We start from the raw sequence: 19,506 nt of genomic DNA on the forward strand, positions 1-19,506 counted from the left end.
ATAGGGGACCACCGTACGCGTTTTGGTGGTCTGGATCCTATATAAATGATGTGTCGTCAATTCAACTCTGTACCCTGCACACCCCGTACAGAGTTCATCAACCGCCTCCGTAATCTCCGCAACCAATTTAATGGCTAAGCTTTAGTCATTCAGCTCTCGCTAACATGCCATAACCGTGAGTAAACTCTGTAGTTACTATTACGAACTTATCTAAGTGTTGTATTTGAGGGGACCTCTAGGCCCGTTAGTCATGGTCATTAACCAGCCAGAAGTTCTCTCGCGATGGGCTCGGTACTTTGATGAACTACCAGACCTTCCTTCAGGATAAGCTTGTCCCATTCGTCGAACTGATAGTTGAAAACTATCAAAGAGAATTCCGAAACGGAAAATCTACCACTGAGCAGATCTTCACCATGCGGCAAATCTTGAAAAAGATGGCTGAACAGCAGTCTTTATAGATTTCAAGGCCACATATGAAATCATAGCCATGGTAAAACTCTACATGGCCTCGTAGAGAGCTCGTTTGGAATCCCGGCCAAACTGATCAGGCTTGTTAGAATAACCATGACCAACGTCACATGCCAGGTAAAGGTGGATGGAAAACTCACAGGGTTCTTTGCTACCACCAAAGGCATGCGTCAGGGAGATCGACTGTCTCCTGTTCAACTTGACGCTAGAGAGGGCCATCCGTGGCTCGGAGGTGGAGACTTCGGGAACTATCTTCTACAAGTCAACCCAGATCCTGACATACGCTGATGATATAGACATCATTGGTCTGCGGCTTTCCCAGGTAGCATAGGCCTACCAAAGGATCGAACAGGCGGCAGAAAACCTCGGGTTGCAGATTAACGAGGCAAAGACCAAATTGATGATGGCATCATCAGCGGCCCTACTAAGAAATCCGGAACTGCGTGGGGGTGTTGTACGGATAGGTGACCGCAAATTTGAAGTCGTCCAAAACTTCACCTATCTCGGGTCAAAAGACAAGACCGAAAACAGCATACAGACAGAGCTGCGCGCAAGGATGCAGGCGACCAGCCGGTCTTTCTACAGCCTGAGAAAACATCTCACCCAAAAAAACCTGCGCGACGATCGAAGATGGGACTGTATTGTATCTTTATAGTCCCAGTACTCACATACGCCTCTGAGACATGGACCCTGTCCAAAACGAACGAAGCCCTCTTATCCGCGTTCGAGAGGAAGATGTTCAGAAAGATCGTTGGCCCCGTATGTGTGGAAGGGCCATGGAGGAGCCGCTACAACGAAGAGCTGTACGAACTGTATGACGACCTCAACGTCGTGCAGCGAATTAGGCTCGCCAAGCTCCGAAGGCCGGGCTCAGAAAGTCCTTTTAGGCCGTCCACACGGACAGAGGAGGCGTGGTAGGCCCAGATTGAGGTGGGAGGATGGCGTGGAATCATCCGCCCTCAAGGCCGGCCCTTAACGGATAGTCGGACGACGGCGCGGGACCGTGAGTGGTTCCGGATTCTGCTGCGGCATGCCAAGACCGCAAAGTGGTTGTAGCGGCTGATAAGTAAGTAGGTCCGTCGAACAAATAAATTGTATGAAATTTATTTAAATAATTTCATTTCAATTACAAATATCATGCTTTTAGTGATTCAATGATAAGAACTCATGCGGCTGTGTTAATATGAAGAAACGAATGGAATGTCCTCAATATCAACGACAGTCCATTAAGCGAGGAAAACCTTGATTCTTCGAGGTAAACCTGTGCCTTATATTTATTACTATATCTATATTCATGGAGCAGTTACTTGATAAGTTGATACGGATACGGAAGCTATGTTGGATGGATGCGTTATACTTTGATTAGTTTAATTATAAGAGCTATTAAAACAGACATTATTGAAAACTTCCTCTTGAAATAATACTCAACAAGTGTCTTAAAAATTTCTGGAGGGTAAATTTCTAATTTCCTTTCAAAAATTTCAGGACCCAAACAAACCAAAGCCTGATTTGAGTAAAGCAATTTAGACGACAATCAATAAACACCAGTAATGTTCACGGGTTCACACGTTTGCGAAATGAATTAATCAAACCGACCCTTATTATTGAAATAAATTATGTGCTTGCTGAATTGATTATGCGCTGCGAATAATTTAAAGCATTCATAGGTAGTGCTGCACAGTCCAAAATCTAGGAATAGAACAAAACTTTCTAGCAAGAACTTTTCCAGCTAAGCCAGCATTATATATTCCATGGCAGGGAACTCGTGGTACGTTCAGTTTCATGCACTAATCAGTGAGCGTTGGAGAGCGTGGGCCGCACGGGAAGTTGCCATCCCACGCACAGCTCACGTCTAAATGGTTCTCAAATCTTCCGAATACTGGCAAACTGGCCGCGAGCGGTACGGTTTTGTGTTGAAAAGCCCACCCAAGTGGGGTAGCGTTTAACATGCTCTACTTACCTAAAACCTCTTATAGTTTTCCACATCGCATATCTTACAGCGTTGAAGGAAAATCTCGTTTTCCTACAATCGAGCGGGACATTCGGGTCAAGATACGTTACGCCCGAGAGCAACACGAAACCCCATGAAAATGGTGATGGCCGGTAAAGATGGCCGAACCGATCCGGGACAGATTCGAGTAGCTGGAATCCCATCTCCACTAGCTCGTTCACTCAGGGGCCCCGCCTCATTTTCGGAATGAACCCATCCGTAACGATTAGTTGCCAGCTGGTGAGCTTACTTCCATCGACCAAATCTAATTTCGATGATGAGAAGCTGCCACCGGAGAGATGCCCACCCATCACGGGCGGCAGGTGAACGGAAAGTGATTCCCATTCGCACAATCCCGTTCGATTCGCTACCTGATCGTTTTGGACGTGTAACGAGCCCACACACTCCTGGGGTAAGTAGGACTTTGCTGGGACAGTAGGCTAGAGAGGCTTAACGGGGAAACTGTTGGAAGACTTAATTAGCTTATGCAATAATAATCAAGCATCCCATGGAAGGACATCAGGACAGGCCGGAGGAGAGGAAGCGGAGCGTTTGCATGTTGCTGCGGGTTCCGATTATGGGGCGTCGTCTGATATTGGACGAAAGTCAAAGTTTTGAACGCCGGTTTGCTCAAAGTTATGGTTCGCCGAAAGATTATCGGTGCTCTCTCACTCTTTCGTTGAGCGATCCCGGACGAACGGACCGGACCAGGTGATATTATGTCAAATTAATTAACACTTCCACTACTACATGGTGAGCTTACGGTCATAACTTTTTGGCCGCGCGTGAAGCTTTCAACGCAATGGTAATTTGTCTCGGGGTGGATAAGTTTCCCTATGGTGGGCGCTTTATCGCCGAAGACGCAACAGTTTTGTTGCTGCGGAAAACGACTTTTAGCAGTAAACTATTTCTATTATGCAAAGGAGCGATGTCTAGTGGCGATGTTTCCGTTTGGTGGTTTTGTGATTTTGGAATAATGTCTTGAGTTTGTCAACAGTTTCGTAAGTTGTTTAAAAAGTTTACCTGTTTTCATCGTGTGGATCAGCATTTCTTTCAATTCGAGGTTGTGTTAGGATGAAACCAGCCAATCTGGCAAGATTTGCGTCTCAAATGTGTTTATTTCATCAAATGGCAAACTCCATCTAGTGTTTTGTCTTGTTTTTTTTTTGTGTTGCTGTTCTTGTATACATAGTTTGAAATGAAATTGTTCTCTCTTATCTACCTAGTGCACGTGTTGTGCTTCTTTGCATCAAAGAAACAGCACGAAGAAATCGTCGCATGCATCGTATCATTCAATTCAACCGATTCGGGACCGGATGACGATCGATTGGAAGCATAAAGTGTGGATGAAGAAGGTGTAGGTTCTCTACGATGGCCAACAGTATGATTTTGCCGTCGTCACAGTCCGTTCCTTTCTGATGCGCTAGACTGAAGCACTTTATGCTCCAACCGGTAAAAGGGAGAAACAAAATTTAATCCAGGCTTGTCGTTGACTATTCTCGGTTGATTTGTTCTCGTTCGTATTACCAAATCATTCGCTGAAGAGTATTGGCGAGTGTGAGTGTGTATATGAATAGGAATGGCTGCCTTTGTGTTCGTGTATGTCGGCAACGTTCTCTACAGCTCCTTTCTCTTTAGGAATGTATGATGAATCAGAATTTCCACTATGAATGAAGATATTTTCGATTTGTCTATTCAACTTTTGTTCCACCGTGTGTGTGTGTGTTTGTGTGTGTGGGGGGGGTGGGGGGATTTCTTTTGCTGCACGCTTCCCACACTCAACAGTGCAGCCGTGCATCGCTAGGTGCGGTAAGATGGGTTTCAGTCCCAACGAGAGAGGAGCCATTTTGCAGCAAATGAAACAATAAATTTTCCACACTGCGGGAGAATTCATTCACTGGACAGTGGCGCGACGTGTGGCCCGGGGCTTTGGTGCATCGTCATCATCATACGTGCGAGATTCCATTTGGCGCCCGGGTATGCCAAATTGCGAAACTTTGTGCTAGCTGGGCTGGGTTGGAAAAACTATCGCACCACACCGGTTAGCTGCTGCTGCAGGGTTTGAGCTTGTGCCGCGGGCCATACGTGCCCGGACCGGTCGCCGCAGGATAGTGTTCTGTCCACCGGCACGGTGGGACCACCACCGATCGCCCATCACCACCAGGTACAGCAGAGTGGCCAGGTGCAACAATAATAGGATGCACATGCTGTGCTGTAGTGCTGGCTGGCCAATGGTGCGGGCTGCATTGTGCTGCATTGCCGCTGGATGCTCGCCTGCAACGGAGAAGAGGGGTAGAATCGAAAGGATGCTGTGGAGTGTAGAAAGCGCGCTTTTTTCACATGGCGAATGTTTACATCACGCTCGTAAAGACTTACAAGCGACAGATTTATTCATAAGTTGTTTTGTTTGTTTTGCGGTACATTAAACGATATCTAAATTTGAAACCACAAGCAGGTTCGCCGGTTTATGCAAGGAATGCTCCCGTGTTGTCTGAATAAATTCTTACGTAGGGGACATTAGGGAACAAAGCGTGCTTAAAACTACTCGTTTGATATTTATATCAAATTTGGAGCAAAGGACCAAAAATGAAATCAACGATGATAACACTTGGAACTTTTTACAGTGCTCATGCACGGACAAACCATCTTGAAAATTGCACAATGCTTGAGAAGAAATTGAAAATGAATGATATGTTATCAGATAATTTTAAAGACATTTTTAGGCTCAAATACTCTTATCCATTTAGCATTGTACCACCAATTACTGGACGACTAGAAGCTTTCAAAGACTTACATAAAGTCACACAGGTATTCTGGGAGCTTGGTTGGGTAATTTCAAAGTATTCTGAAAATTTTCATGTTCAGAACTTGATATTAAGTAATTGCATATGCAATGGACAAAATTTGACACCAAAAGAAGATTTTAAAGCATCAAAGAAGATTGCGGGCCGATTTGGGGTGGCCCGGTGGAATAGGCGACAGCGGCATCGGTCTTCTTAAGGACCGGGATTCAAATCTCATCGGGTCTCGGTGAATGTAAAGCCCTTCTGCTTAAATAAACTTGTGGCTGCTAACTCAATAAAAAATATTTAAAATCACGAAGATCACGAAACACCCATTTAATGTCCTTCAATCTAATATTTAAAACATAAGGATTGAAGATTTAGAGTAGATTTAGATAGAACAAATATTTTAATGCTCAAAATAGATGGATAAATAGATGATTATAAGACCATCCCTTAAGCATTCAAAAATACTTTAAATTTCATTTTTAAAAATCGATTCAATTTTACTCTAAAGGAATAAAAGTTCAAGCTTTACAACTTAAGAAATCACAGTTGTTACAAGTTGTTGGCTAGCTCAATAGCCATCATTGTCTTATATTTTATTATTTGTTAGTGTTATAACTTAGATTCTGTACAATTTTGATAAAAGCAAAAATTATGATCCCAACATACGGTCACATTTCCCACAAATTGCATAAAAGCAAACTTTAGAGCTCTGATCCAAATTTATGCCTCAGCATGTTTCTGGAACTGATCTATCCTGTACGTACCCTGGAATGCAATGCACGAACATTGCCGTAGAAAACAATCATCTGCATCACGAAGCTAGGGAACTTTTATCGTCCCCAACATTACGAACCGATGCATACGAAACATGCGTTCAACATAAATAGTCCTGAAACAGGCTTCCGAAAAACCATCTACAGCTGGAGATAAATCGAATTTTACATGCTCGGAATGTTTTGGCTTAGCTGTTCGGTTGTATGGGCTTTTTCATCCTCCATTCGTCCTCCCCTTTCTACACGCCAACTCCCCCTCCTCACCCTCACGACCAGGAAAAGATGCGGCAGGAATACGTTTGATACGTGTAATCCCAGGCGCTTAAAAACAACCCAAGGTCTTTGCCGTCAATAATCCGGCACACTGCACAGTACTGTTGGGCAAGAAACCGACCCTTATGTAAATGAGACGATGCTATTTGGAGAATTAACTCCAACTAGTGTGCTTCCTGCTCTCTACACACAAGCACGGGAAATACATCGAGCATATGGAGGATAAGAAATTTAGACACGAAATAACGAACAGCAGAAAAAAAAGTCATTCATCCCAACGAACAGCACGAAGCACGAACAGTTGCCGCTACGTGCCTGCACATTCATCCGGGTGGTTGCTTTGTTTTTTTATTTCGCCTACCTCCGGCTAAGGCACTCCACTCGTACACATATCATGGCATTATGACGCTGCTTTACACACATTTCAATGAGAATTGTTGTGCGTTTATTTTTTTTTGTTTTGTAAGTTTTTTGCTGTTGCTGCTGGCCGTTGGTTTTGCTTACTCATTTTCCACACCACTTGCTGGTGGTTAGGCATTACCACCTTGGTCGGTGTCCTGTACCCTGCATACACCGAACCATTCGAATGTTGACTCAAGTCAACCATAACTTACCACTAATTACATGAGCATAGACGCTTGCAGAGCGGGCCATCGTCGGTACACAGGTGTAGTTTCCGGTATCGCTCTGCACGGCTCGTTTTATCTTTAATCTGCAAACCCGAACCATTGCGATATCGAACGATGCAGCGTCCAGAAGAAGTAAACCACAGTGCACCACAGTACGTGCAGTACGGTGCATGTTGGGTTGGTGTTAGGCAACCGTTTGCCGTTATGATACCGTCCATCCGGATGGGTCGCCGAAGAATGGAAGATAAGGGAGAAACGAAAAACGGATTGAGATTAACAACCAAAGCTATCACCGAAAACCGCAATTCGGAACATATTCACCACCAACCGTCACCGTGCCGTTGTCTGGGTCACCCTTCGTTCACCCGGCGTTTGGATTATTCCGTCAAAAAGGTGGAATGCAATTGCCTGGTTACCTTGTACCTGTACCTTTCGGGTGGGTGATATTTGCATATTCATGTATATTACGGTACACCTTCGTCTCGCACATGGCACTAGAATGCCCACAGATTTTGCTATCACGCTGCCTGCATTTTCCTATACAAAACCTCTAATTCTGTTCACATAAAAACCCTTTCCCGGGACTTTGCCCCAAAAAACCCACATTACGCTTCCGTTTGGGCGAACACACACACACACACCTCAACAACCTAGCTGCTACTGCTACTACCGGTGTCAGAATGCATCGTTTGCATCGAAGCATAAAGTTGTGAGCCAACTTGCAGAAAGAGCTTTCGTTGCAGATTTTGCCCTCCTTGCGGGAAGACTTTGGCGCGCAAAACAATGGAAACGCCGGGTTGGGTTACGTTTCGAGCTGTAAGGATTTGGTTTCTGTGAAGTTTGCCGGCTTCAATTGCAAGCAATCGCTGACGCTGGCCGGATGGGCAGGGGGAGGAAAGTCGTAATTGCTTTTGCTGCTTGCTCTCGGCTGGCACTGGGCGACCAAGTCTCGGATAATGTTTTCTGGGTGGGTATTTTTATGATACAGTTTCCTTTCCATTGTATTTCACTGCCGGCAAAGGTACATCATGGATGATAATTGGTGAATTCTTCCTTAAAGGAAGAGCTGGTAGTGAAATAATTGCAATTTCGACTCGTAGCTCTCGTTTCAACTGCTGTTTAGTAGAATAGCAAAGGGCGAAGAATGCTGGTAGCTTATAAGACTGTTGGAATGTAAAAAAAAATGTATGTAATTTTTTGATGATGCTTGAGAATTATTGTATGCATTCATAAGAGTATAATGCTCCACTTTATATCATGACCATTTAAACAGAGTCTGCCAATAAAATGAGCCCTTAAATAGGTCGATCATGTGATAACCCTGTAAACTAGGAACAGACGCTGAAGTTCCTTAATAAATTGACGCATGAATTTCGATCACAGCTCATTTTCATTGTCCCATTTTTTCTTCGGCTGTAAAATCTCGGGAGATCTTGGACACCCATTTTTTTGCTCTTTTGTTACTAACTCTTTGATTTTATTTGTAAATTTGAGGATAGCTTTTAAGTATTTCTATCGTGCTGCTTAGATCCTTTTCGCCAGACAAAAAGTAGATAAGACAATAAAATATATGCTAATAAAAAGGCTTTGATATATTTCGCCTTCTTGAATTCTGTATTAATGTGCTGAAATGTACTGATGATCTCGATAGAGATCGGAAGACTAGAATTTCTCTAAGCAGGTTTCGAACAGTGAATATATCCACTTTGATTTTATTTATTTAATTATTTATTTTATTTATTTTAATTTCTGTGGACTACACAATGTATATCCTTAAACTAGGGTAGGGAGGGGGGGGGGGAATAATGATGAAGAGACATTAGAGGAAAAGATTTTTTATGGAGTAAAGGTAGTGGACTCTAGAAGGCGGGTTCGGAAGTGGAAAATAGGAAAGTTGAAGTCGAACAGCTCGTGATCTCTGTTGAAACAGACGCAACATCTTAACCAAGGATCATTCTGGCCAAAAACCAAACGGCGGGAAGGGATGAATCTGGGTGGTCTATCACGAAGTCGTCGAGAAGGGACATACAGGAGTATAGAAGATAGAAGTGAAGGAACGTCGAGTTCAGAGGAAAGGATAGAGGCGATGAAGTAGGACTGCACGTGCGAATGACGGAATCTAATATCTATTAGAGCCAACATACGGCAGTGGAGAGAATATGAGGGCACAGGAACGGTGTAACCCTGTAGAAATCTGCGGACAGCGAGGCGCGTAAATTTGCTCTGAACCCTCTCTATTCTCTGCATAGCGGTTTCTCCGGCTGGGGTCCACACTACGCTTGTATAATCCAGAACAGAGCGAACCCAGCCGCAGTACAGTGCCTTTAAACATAAAGGATCTCTGATCTCAGAAGCCATGCGGAAAATTAGGCCTAATGCTCTATTAGCTTTATTAGCTTAGCTATTACTTCATGATTAATGTGTTCATCGAATGAGAGACCCTCATCCAGCCAGACCCCAAGATCTTTCACGGTGGTTACTCTACTCATTGGGTGCCGCATAAAGAGTAGTTCCATAACAGCCGGTCAGCAGAAGGTCTCCCGAAAGAGATGACACAACATTTAGAGGGGCAGAGCACCAACCCATTGTTCAAACGCCAAACAGAAAAGTCACTAAGAGAGCTTTGGAGAGATCGACAGTCGGAAAACGAAGACACGGGGAGAAAGATATTGATATCATCAGAAAAAAGAAGGTGTCCATCAGTTGGAAGAACAATGATGCAGTCATAGATGACTAGGGTAAAAATGATAGGACTGAGTGCACTTCCCTGAGGAACGCCAGATAAGCCCACAAATGAAGATGAAAACGAGTGTTCCAATCTAACTGAATAAGATCGATTCGTAAGAAAGGACCTGATCCAGGACAAGGTTGGTCCTCCAAACCCAAGTTTCTCCAGTTTTGCAAGCAGTAGGTCGTTTGGCAAACTATCAAAAGCTGCTTTGAAGGCAGTATATAAATATAGTGTCTACTTGACGTTTACAGACAATGTTGGACATAATAACAGACACAAAACACATAAGATTTGTCGAAGTAGAACGTTTGGGCATAAAGTCATGCTGGTACGGAGAAATGCAATTAGACACTACGGGAAGGATAAAGGATTGAACAAGGGATTCACACACTGGACATAGTACAGAGGATGGCAATTTAGAATTTAACTTATTAACTAAGTAATATGTTAAATCCAGTGTGGTAGTAAACCAGGACAGTTTTGTAGCAGATACGCTATCTTCTCGTGGATATCAAGACCTCTCCGAATACATTCTCCATACACAGATTCACCTATTCTACAAGCTACAAGCAGAGTGATTAAATTTCTTTCTTCGTCATAGGTAGAAAAGCTGGAAAGCACTCTTTTTAGCTAACTCGTTATATTAGGTGCTCGTCCATATGAGGTGCTATAATCCACCCTGGTCCACACGAAATTTCAAACTTTTGAAATCGGTGCGAAACTGTCATAAAATCTCAAAAATGCGATTTCATCTTTTTCTCCATTGCTCCGTGTTGAAAATTTGTGTATGGAGCAGTTTCTTCAAATGCGATTTCAAAGCGAGAAAATTCCACAAACACTCATGAGAACCTGAAATTGGTCTTTAGAAATCTCTTGTGGCAGGTGGCCTTATGTAGTTAGTGTAAATAAAAACATATAATTATGTCGTTTCCAGTTCCTGTTTTCATCAAGTTCACATGTCAAATAAAAGATATTTACACCCACAAAATTGCTCTTAATTTCCATTGAACAAACGAAAATTCTACTGAACTCACTCATTTATGACTTTATGACCAATATTAAGAAAATTCAGTAATTTTCATCATCATCAATCTGTGAGGAGTCATAAAAAATCAGTAGTTTAAGGGTACTCGCCTGTGACTCGGTTACAGGCTTATCAAAATTCGTTTACACTTTAAAGCGAGGTCTAAGAAAGCTAGAAATGGCAAACCGATTTGGGTGGTTGCAGTGTTAAAGAAGAATTGTGTCTTAGGAAAGCGATGGTTGTACACTGCTCCGAATGTGAATAAATATTATGAATAGCAAATTGAGGTGCTAAACGTGTAACGGACATCATATGAAGCTGCCATAATGCATATCTGTACTACAGCCTAGCTAACTGACCTTAGATTCAATCTCAGCTTCAACACTCAACCGCTCATCGTTTGTGACGGTATCGGACCGTTCGTGACAAACGTTCCTAAACGACCGAGACGACGACAAGGCAAGGGACGGCGCGTCTAAGCGAGGCATAGCATTCCTGTTCAATTATTTCACTTGGCTACACTTTTATTATTACCTCGATGTCAGGGCATCTGTCCAATCTGTTTCGATGGTGATTCGTCCACGATCGCCGGAATGGATGTCGTTTTCCTGTGCGAGCGGTTCCACCAGCGTACTTCCTGCGTATCAAGAAAACATGTATACGTCCGTCCGCGAGCGAGGACAAGAAATTAAAGATATGTTGGCAGGCAGACAGACCACGTGGACCACGCGACTGATGATGATTTGGGATTGCTGATGTACCTACCCTTGTACCAGAACACCGTACCCAGCTCGTGTGGTCCCTGCTGGATGATGCAAACCATCGTTATTTCGCTGCCAGACTTTACGAATATGTCCGACGGTCCCAGTATCCGGGCGCGTAATTCTGTGGGGGAAAAAAAAAAAACGCAAAAAGGTGACGCACAGAAAAGCACCGCTGTAATGGTAGTAAGCTTTCGAACAGAAAAAATATTCCTTTTTTTTTCTTGGTCTCCAGCTCAACGAACGGTTGTAGCTTGATATATTCTGAAGCTTGTGACCTACCACAACGCCATAACGGCCAATGTATCACTGAAACACACGCTCGTTTAATGCCTTCAAAAGTTAATTTATCCCAGTTCGTTCGTTCGCTCGTTTATCGTATTCACCGCAACAGTTTTTCGCGCTGTTTGTAAAGCAAATTTTGCAGAACATTCGCCGGTCGGAAGCTTCCGAAAAAAGAGTTCACAACACACCGCGCACCAAAGTAAACTAAACTGTGGCATGCGTTAGTAGTATACTGCTCACCCGACAGTTGCGTCTTTCGGCTGTCGCGCACACAAAAAGGCACCATTTCCGTTAGTTCTAGAATGAAATCATTTTCCCAAATTTAAATAAACACTTTTCCAGCTCTGACACCGTTCGGAGTGGGGAGCAGAAAAGCAGACGAGTGCAAAAAAATGGTTCCCCTTGGGATTGGAACATTCCACTCGAATAAAGCAACACACAAAAAAAAAAAGGGGGAAGGAAGAAAAAAGCTCGGAGGGAAAAAAACCTAGACCCAACATCAACAGGAATGTGTTGTTGACTTTTCTATCCCACTTGCTGGATAAACGGTGAAGTGAAATTGCGTTCGAATAACGTTTGCCAAACGCCAAACGCAGCGCAAGTTGTGGCGTGATGGGGTGAACCCGGAAGGGGAGATTTCGCATCGGAAAAGTTCCCTTCCGACAAACTAGCCATTTTTTTTTCTTCCTCGGATATAACGGGGTTTGTGTTCTTGTGTGTGTGTGTGTGTGTGTGTGTGTGTGTAAGTATTTTTTTGTATGTTCACCCGCAAAACGGCATAGTTTCTATGCAGCAAGCAAAAGTGCAAGAAAGGCATCGTCGTCTTCGTCTCCGAAGCGGGGTAAGATAATATGCGCACCCCCGGGAGACTCGACAGGTCCTGTTGCAGATGCGAGACAGCAGCACGGGAACATATAAAACGAGACGAGCGCAAAAGGCACGAGACGCTGTCGGAAGCCCTGTGGGCAAATATTTAAATGAAACTTCGACCGGCCGAAACTGTGTTCGCAGACGACGGTGCGTTTTTGGGAAAACCATTTAGGCAGATGACAACTCCCGGGTTGTCGTCCTTTGGTGTTTGTGCATTTGGGTGTGTTTGTGTTTGTGTATACTTATGGCCCAAAAATCGGAGAAAGTTTAGTGTTCGTCGTGATGTTGTTTGGTCGTGTTGTTTGTCTTCCGAGTGCCGGGTTGGACGAGCTACTCTGAGGGAGGGGTCATGTGCAAGTTTTCCAATGATTTTTTTGTTTTGTTTGTGTGTTGTTGGTTTGATGCTTTTCGCATTCGAAAATTCATGAAGCGTGAGAAAAACTAAAGCCATAAACAAACAAATTGTTTTCCGACTGCCCAAATTGACATCTGACGTGGCAACGGACGCGTGGTGGTTGTGTAAGGGTGGTACCACCCACGGTAAACATGTTCATTTGCGTACTTGACCGAGAAGTTTTGAAGCTGGCCCGTTGCACTAGTAGCATACGCATCGTATCCCTTGCGTTGATGGATGGGAGCGATGTCTGGAAGCATGTTATCAACACCGACCTACATCAAATTTAACACCACATTTCGACGCCTCCAGACGAAAATGAGACTAACGCGATAGCGAACGGTCACCGACGGAGCCGTATTACACAATGGGTTCGGAAAATCAATTAACCCATCCGCTCCGGCGGCACATGCAGCGCAGGTGGCCCGACAAAAGTAAAACCCTCTTCATTGTACGAGCCACCCCGCCCCAGTATAATCCACACTTACTCTGGCGTGGCTTATCGGGGCTTCCACTTGTAGCCTGTCGACTGGGACGAGTTTGGTTGGGCCTGTCTGGCACAAATCGTGTCCCAGGGCAGACAACCCAGAGCGCCTTTCATTAAGCGTCCGGCTGAGTGGCGTTGGTGAAGCAGATGAGGGCAGAGAGTTTTGTGTGGCGCACCTAAGTACCTTGACGGCAGGCTAATGGGAATGAGCCAGAATGAGTTCCTGAACGGGGTCGGCACTGCACCATCGTGAGTGTCTTGCTCATTTAGCCAATCAGTCTGTGTTGCGTACCTCGTACCCGGGGCCAGTCCTGGTGCCATTGGGTGGGGATAATGATTAAACTTTTATGCACAGATCAGCATGGGTGACATTAATGCGGGTCGCAAAGCACGGCAGGGACACCGAAATGGCCCATCGGAGTGCTTGCCAAGCGTTGCAATGATAGGGTTATTGTGAGTTTTGGTATTTTACTGTTTTTGAGTTGATACCTGCAATTAATTTATCCGTTTACACGTACCACCATGATATGAGAGCAGCAATGCAAAGGTTAGAAATTAATTTAGGAAAACATCTCTAAAGCTCTGATTTCAAGTATAACATTATACTTTGAAGAAGCATCACCTTGCAAAAGGATGTGAAACCGTCAAGCTTAAAGATACCGTCAACCCTATAAGGGTTATTAGCAATGAAGGCATGAGCATCTCCAGTTCTTAAAATAATTTTAAACAATGTAACTCTTCCGCCACAGTGGTGTACATCTCAGCATGAGTAAGTTGAACTAAATTACATCATCTTCAACTCGTACAAATCCAGACCCAAAAGGTAAGGTAACCTTAGGCTGTGAAGACATTTTAATGTAACACAAATGCCAGAAGACACGTTACGGCCAGAGGACAGCGTACGTATGCTGACGTTACGGCCCTCTTAAAAGGTTTCGGTAACCTTTGGTATGCATGCGTTTTGCGCACATGATGAAGGTGTACAGGGCTTGGGTTTTGGTGCAAAATGGCTGAATTCCACTTGACTGTTTCCTTCCCTGAACCACTGGGTGCCGGTTGGTGGGCTGGTTGCCCGAAAGGACAAAGTTATTAAATTTACGTCTGCACGCAGAGCACAGAAAAGGAAAGAAGCCAAACACGACAAGGCCAATTACGCCTTGTGGCTTTGAGCTAAACCATGGCACACCTACACACACCGGTACCGGTTCACTTTTGCTCATTCTTCTCGTGAAAAAAAAACCCCGTCCAGCTCGTCCAAAGCTTCCACAGCGTGCACGAGTTTCTTCCCTTTCGGTTGTGTGTGCGTGTGTTTGATAGTGGTAAGCTTTTTTCTCTGTTGCTGCGTTGTGTTGCTTGTTTATTTCATGGTTGGGTGAGTTTTTAAATTAAATTAGGTGATTTATTCGGCAAACTTCTGTACCCACTTTTAGGCAGAAATGCATCACCTCGGAAAAAGTTTCGCCAAGCTTTTGCGCGTTAGCTTTGGGGTGAGATGGTGGCTCGGGGTTGGAACTGGGGGACGATTTTTGGGGTTAACATTTGGTTCGTACTTCGTCTAAAGCCTTATTCTTCTTTCACCAATTACGTCCCGAGCAGCCGAGGGTATTGTTGTAAACTCACCAATTACATTCAACACATATGACAGGGACATTTTCGGCTCGGTGTTGATTTGGCACTCGTACACGCCCGAGTCACGTGTCTGGGGATATTTTATTTGCAGCGTCCAGTTGACGGAACCTTCCGGTCGTATCACCTGCGAGAGAGAGAGAGAAACATATAGAGTGAAGGAAATGGAAAACAGGTCAAACCCCACTTCAACTTGGTCGTACGGAGCTTTAATTGATTGTGTTCCACGCCAACACCTGGACTGGCAATGGGAACCATGCCAGGAGTGCTAAGATTGAAGTGGCTGTGAGAAAATTCGTTTCCTGCTCTTTTTTTTTTGGGTTTCTGCGGCAATGTTTAATTGCCATCAAACGTACCTGAAATCGTTGGTCTGATGTGTACGTGGAGGCTCCCATCGTAAGTATATGCAGATCACGCTGTCGTATCCACGCAACCTGCAAACCATTTCAAATCGATCAATTTAGTTTTGGGGAGCTTTTTTAATTAATACTGCTGCAGGACGGAAGATTGATGTCGTGTAATTCAATTACTTCGTTCGGTGGCACTAAACAAGACATCAATAAAAGAATGAAAAAGCTATCAAAGTTGCAGTTTTTTCGCGATGTAATGGCAGCTTTGATTACAATTGGTGACAGATAATTCTATTGTTTTACGAAGCTAAAATACAATTAAAAAATAGTTTAATTTTGAATAAATCTATCATAAAAATAGCCGTAACTTGTGGCTTGTACTTATCCGTATTATTAAAGAGTGTTAGAATGGATTTTAGGAGCAACGAGATGCTTCCGGCTGGTGGCACCACACTGCAAAGTGTTTTCCGATATTCATGATTGCAGCACGTTCGTGCAGTATATTCGCAAAATTAATTTAACTTCGTTTATCGATTTCAATGTGGTGCAAGAATCGATTTTCAAGGTATCGCAAATTACACCCACATGCATACAGACACAAAGTGCCCAGGCACACCCCGAGCGTGAGAGCAAACCGGGTCGGGAAAATAAACTTGAGCATAGTGCGGTAGAAAATACTCACATCCTGATCGCCTAGACGCTCGACCCGGCAGTGCAGGAACCCGGTCTGGCCCACGGTAACGGTGAGATTGCGCGGCACGTCAAAGTCAAAGTACGGTTGCAAGGTATCGGACTCCTCGGTCGTGGCGGTCATTATAATGTTCGAGCTGACGGAAACTGCGATAAGAGGAAGAGAGTGAAACGTGAAAAAAAATAACATAGAAGGCACACGTTGGAAACAAAGAAAATGTATGAATATTCTATAAGCGATAGCATCCGTGAGGGATGTGCGTCGCAACATGATACCGGCGTACCACATTGAATAAACAGCACGTTAGCAGGCAACATTTGATGGAATCGTTTCGTAAACTCTCACACTGTGCTCCGTCGCACCTATTTGCCATGTGTTGTGCAAAAATAAAATGGCATCCGTTTCGTTGGTGTGTTTGTGTGCCGGCTAGCCTGAACAGAACGGTTTGGTTGAAGGTTTGGTCGGCATAAACAATGATTTTTTGGAGGAATGTAATGAACATTCAGTTTCGCTTCAAACGAATGCAGGTGTAGTAAGACAAGCATGAGAATGTTTAAATGAGCAATACATCGTCATCAAACGAAGGAAACACTCGTCTGATGAATGTTTGCTGGAAGGAAACGTGTTGTTATTTATTTTCGTTTTGCAATCTTAAGAATCTGGATGAATGCACATACGTCTGTTGTGAAAATGCGTCTTACGTTAGAGGCATTAATTGTTTGTTTTACTCAAACGATGCTGAATGTGATACTGGGGATGTATAAGACTGTATGAAAACTTCAGCTCCTCAGCTTAAAGATATGCGCAGAAAAGGCTTTTTGAGATGATTATTGGCAGAAATCCACATAACTTAGAGTTTTGCTATTGCTGACATTGCTGAATAGGTCTTATCAGAAATGGTGTGTGGTGCAATATTATAGTGCTCAACGATCATATTAAAAGCATCAATGGCAGATTGTCTTCAACAATAGGCCTGATTATCACATACAAATTGTCAAAAACGGAAGATTCAAATTGTGACAGCCGTTTGTGTTTTCTGCAAGAAAACAAAAACTTAACGAAAGGCAAACTTACAAGTCAAACACTGCCAAGAATTTGTATTCTCTAACACAAACTTAGACTCGTATTTGTCAAACTGTTTTCCGTCTGCTATTCGAAACGGAAAGGCGCCAAACTCACTGGTTCCTGTGTGTTTCCAGTTAGTTTTCTTGTGCAGTTCCATTCAAAATGTGAGTATTTTATTTCAGAAAGGAAAAGATGTCGCTACGGGGAAAAAAAATATCGTCAGGCATCTTGCTGCTCATTTGGTACCATTTCTAATTAAATGTATTTGAGCGAAAACCTTTCTTCCAAAATATTTAAACATTTGGTAAATGCCACGGAGAAAGTTGGTTGAGCAATTGCTTTATTGAAATTTTTCCCGGATCCATTTTGGTAACTCCCCTCCGCAAGAAACCGCAGCGTAGCAGCCAACATTTCTTTTGGCGTGAGTCCTTTTGCCCTTACTGGCGGAAACTATAGCTCAATCTCATCACGAATATCGAGGAAATTTTCCTTCGATACACGAAAATTGTTCTAAAAACTGAAAAGAACAACCTCGAGAACATATCAAAAAGGGTTTACACAAAAGTTTCACAGTTTAAATTCAAGCTTCAGGTTCCAAAAGAACAAACATAAACATAAAAGAACGAGGCAGCCGACGTTATTTAGTAAGATCTTCCGTTGTTTTATTATTACTACTGCTATCATCGTTCACATGAATTGAAAAAAAAAACATTTTGAAATTGTAAATATCAGCTACAACACTAAATATCTTTTCAACAAGAACAGTTGTTTTCACTTTTGGTTTTGTTTTTGTTAGTTTCATCACTTTGACAGATTGATTTTAAAGATTTAACGAAAAAAAATTTGCTTAACGAAACTTAGTGTTAGACCCATATTCAATATTTCTTTCGTCATAGGCCTCCCAACACCTTGATCCGCCACTGCCCCACTCCCCCAAAGGCCCCAAAATCATTTTCACTACGGGCCTCAAAAGGACAAAATCCGCTTCTGAGTTAATGGTTAAATGTTTGACATTCCAGTGGAGATTAACAGTTGTAACCACTTCACTTGTCATAACATTACACATCCAAATCGTCTTAAAGGATAACAGAGCACTACAACTTAAGCATCATCAAACAATACTCGAGAAATACAGAAACTGCTAGATTAGAGAAACTATTGGCCAGGAGAAATTCCTCAATGTGGGACATCTGGAAGGTGCAGAGTGATTTGAAGAGTAGGGAGAAAAATGAGACGTTTGGTGGAGTCAATATCCTGATGATTCGATATCTTAAGAGATCGAATGCTGGAGAATGCTGATGAACCAATCATCAGTATTAAATAAAAAGTTAATAATAAGTCTTCTTATCGGTATCCTCAGTTAAGGAAACCCACAAATATACTGGTCAGAATGTATCCTCACATGTACTCGGTTTTACATGTAACTAAAATGAAATTCCTAGCTTACTTTACTTAATCGATGGAAATGGATGCACAGTTGATTCATTGAAGCAGCTTTTAAGTCTGTGAAATCGAGAAATGTTGGGCCTAATTCTACCAGTAAAGATTGACCAACAGAAATCTGTGAGGGAATAGGTTCTTAGCACAGAAAAAATTTACGGAAAATACCAGATGCTCAATACGTTACGATGGAATCCACATCACATGCAGTAATACCTCCAGAGGACTACTGTAAAAATTATACAATACCATCGAATTACATTTAGCCGCCTAGTTGCATGTTATTTTTTTTTTTTTTGGCATCGAAAACGACATGCCATCCAGCGACATATCAATAATTTATTAAATGATTATGATTCATTGTGCCTTAAAAGTGTTCATACATACCCCAAATGATACATGACGCTCGTAGAACATTTTCTATGTGCATTTTCGATGTGCACGACTGGCTATGATGGTTCCTTCACATTTAGTTGCTCTGGTGTCACGTATGTTACTTGGGGTTGCCAGTGCCATTCTGAATGGGGGCCAATTGTGTATGCTGATTAGATGTCGGCATTTCTGTTCGCCATTACAAGTAAATGTTACAACGATGCTACACTATAATCTGTGGAAGAGATGTTGACAATAGTTCGTATTAATGGACAGGAATTATATGAGGAGGAAGTTATATTTAAATAAAATAATATTCATTTTAAATTAATATTTTACTTAGTAAAAATTCTAAATTAAACATGTTTGATCGATAAATCAATGACCAAAGCTCCACAATTAGTTCACAAGTATGAAACATTTCTGGGCAAAGAAAACAATTAGGACAACAGCAACATAAACGAAAACACCCGATATGGCCACAA

At 42.9% G+C, this 19,506-nt stretch overlaps 1 protein-coding gene across 1 annotated transcript; it reads right to left on the minus strand.

The window, feature by feature from the left end:
* Nucleotides 1–4,460: 4,460 nt before the first annotated feature.
* Nucleotides 4,461–19,224, minus strand: LOC126562570 (zwei Ig domain protein zig-8). Its single transcript, XM_050219119.1, has 8 exons — nt 19,037–19,224; nt 16,136–16,290; nt 15,460–15,537; nt 15,098–15,230; nt 11,446–11,565; nt 11,215–11,317; nt 6,911–7,008; nt 4,461–4,732 (listed from the first exon to the last, which is right to left on the minus strand). Exons 1-8 carry the CDS (start codon nt 19,077–19,079, stop codon nt 4,461–4,463), a joined length of 1,002 nt encoding a protein of 333 aa, XP_050075076.1. The 5' UTR covers nt 19,080–19,224.
* Between the last annotated feature and the right edge of the window lie 282 nt (nt 19,225–19,506).

This window comes from Anopheles maculipalpis, chromosome 3RL (assembly GCF_943734695.1).
Source record: "Anopheles maculipalpis chromosome 3RL, idAnoMacuDA_375_x, whole genome shotgun sequence".
Classification (NCBI taxonomy): domain Eukaryota; kingdom Metazoa; phylum Arthropoda; class Insecta; order Diptera; family Culicidae; genus Anopheles; species Anopheles maculipalpis.

Excerpts from the sequence above, each read along its gene's own strand:
- LOC126562570 (XM_050219119.1), bottom strand. The coding sequence starts at position 19,079 with ATGCACATAGAAAATGTTCTACGAGCGTCATGTATCATTTGGG. Across the intron at positions 11,566-15,097 it reads ATATGTGTTGAATGTAATTG|AATTACGCGCCCGGATACTG; the intron begins GTGAGTTTACAA and ends TTTCCCCCACAG. Across the intron at positions 7,009-11,214 it reads ACAGATGCCCTGACATCGAG|ATTAAAGATAAAACGAGCCG; the intron begins GTAATAATAAAA and ends TCGGGTTTGCAG.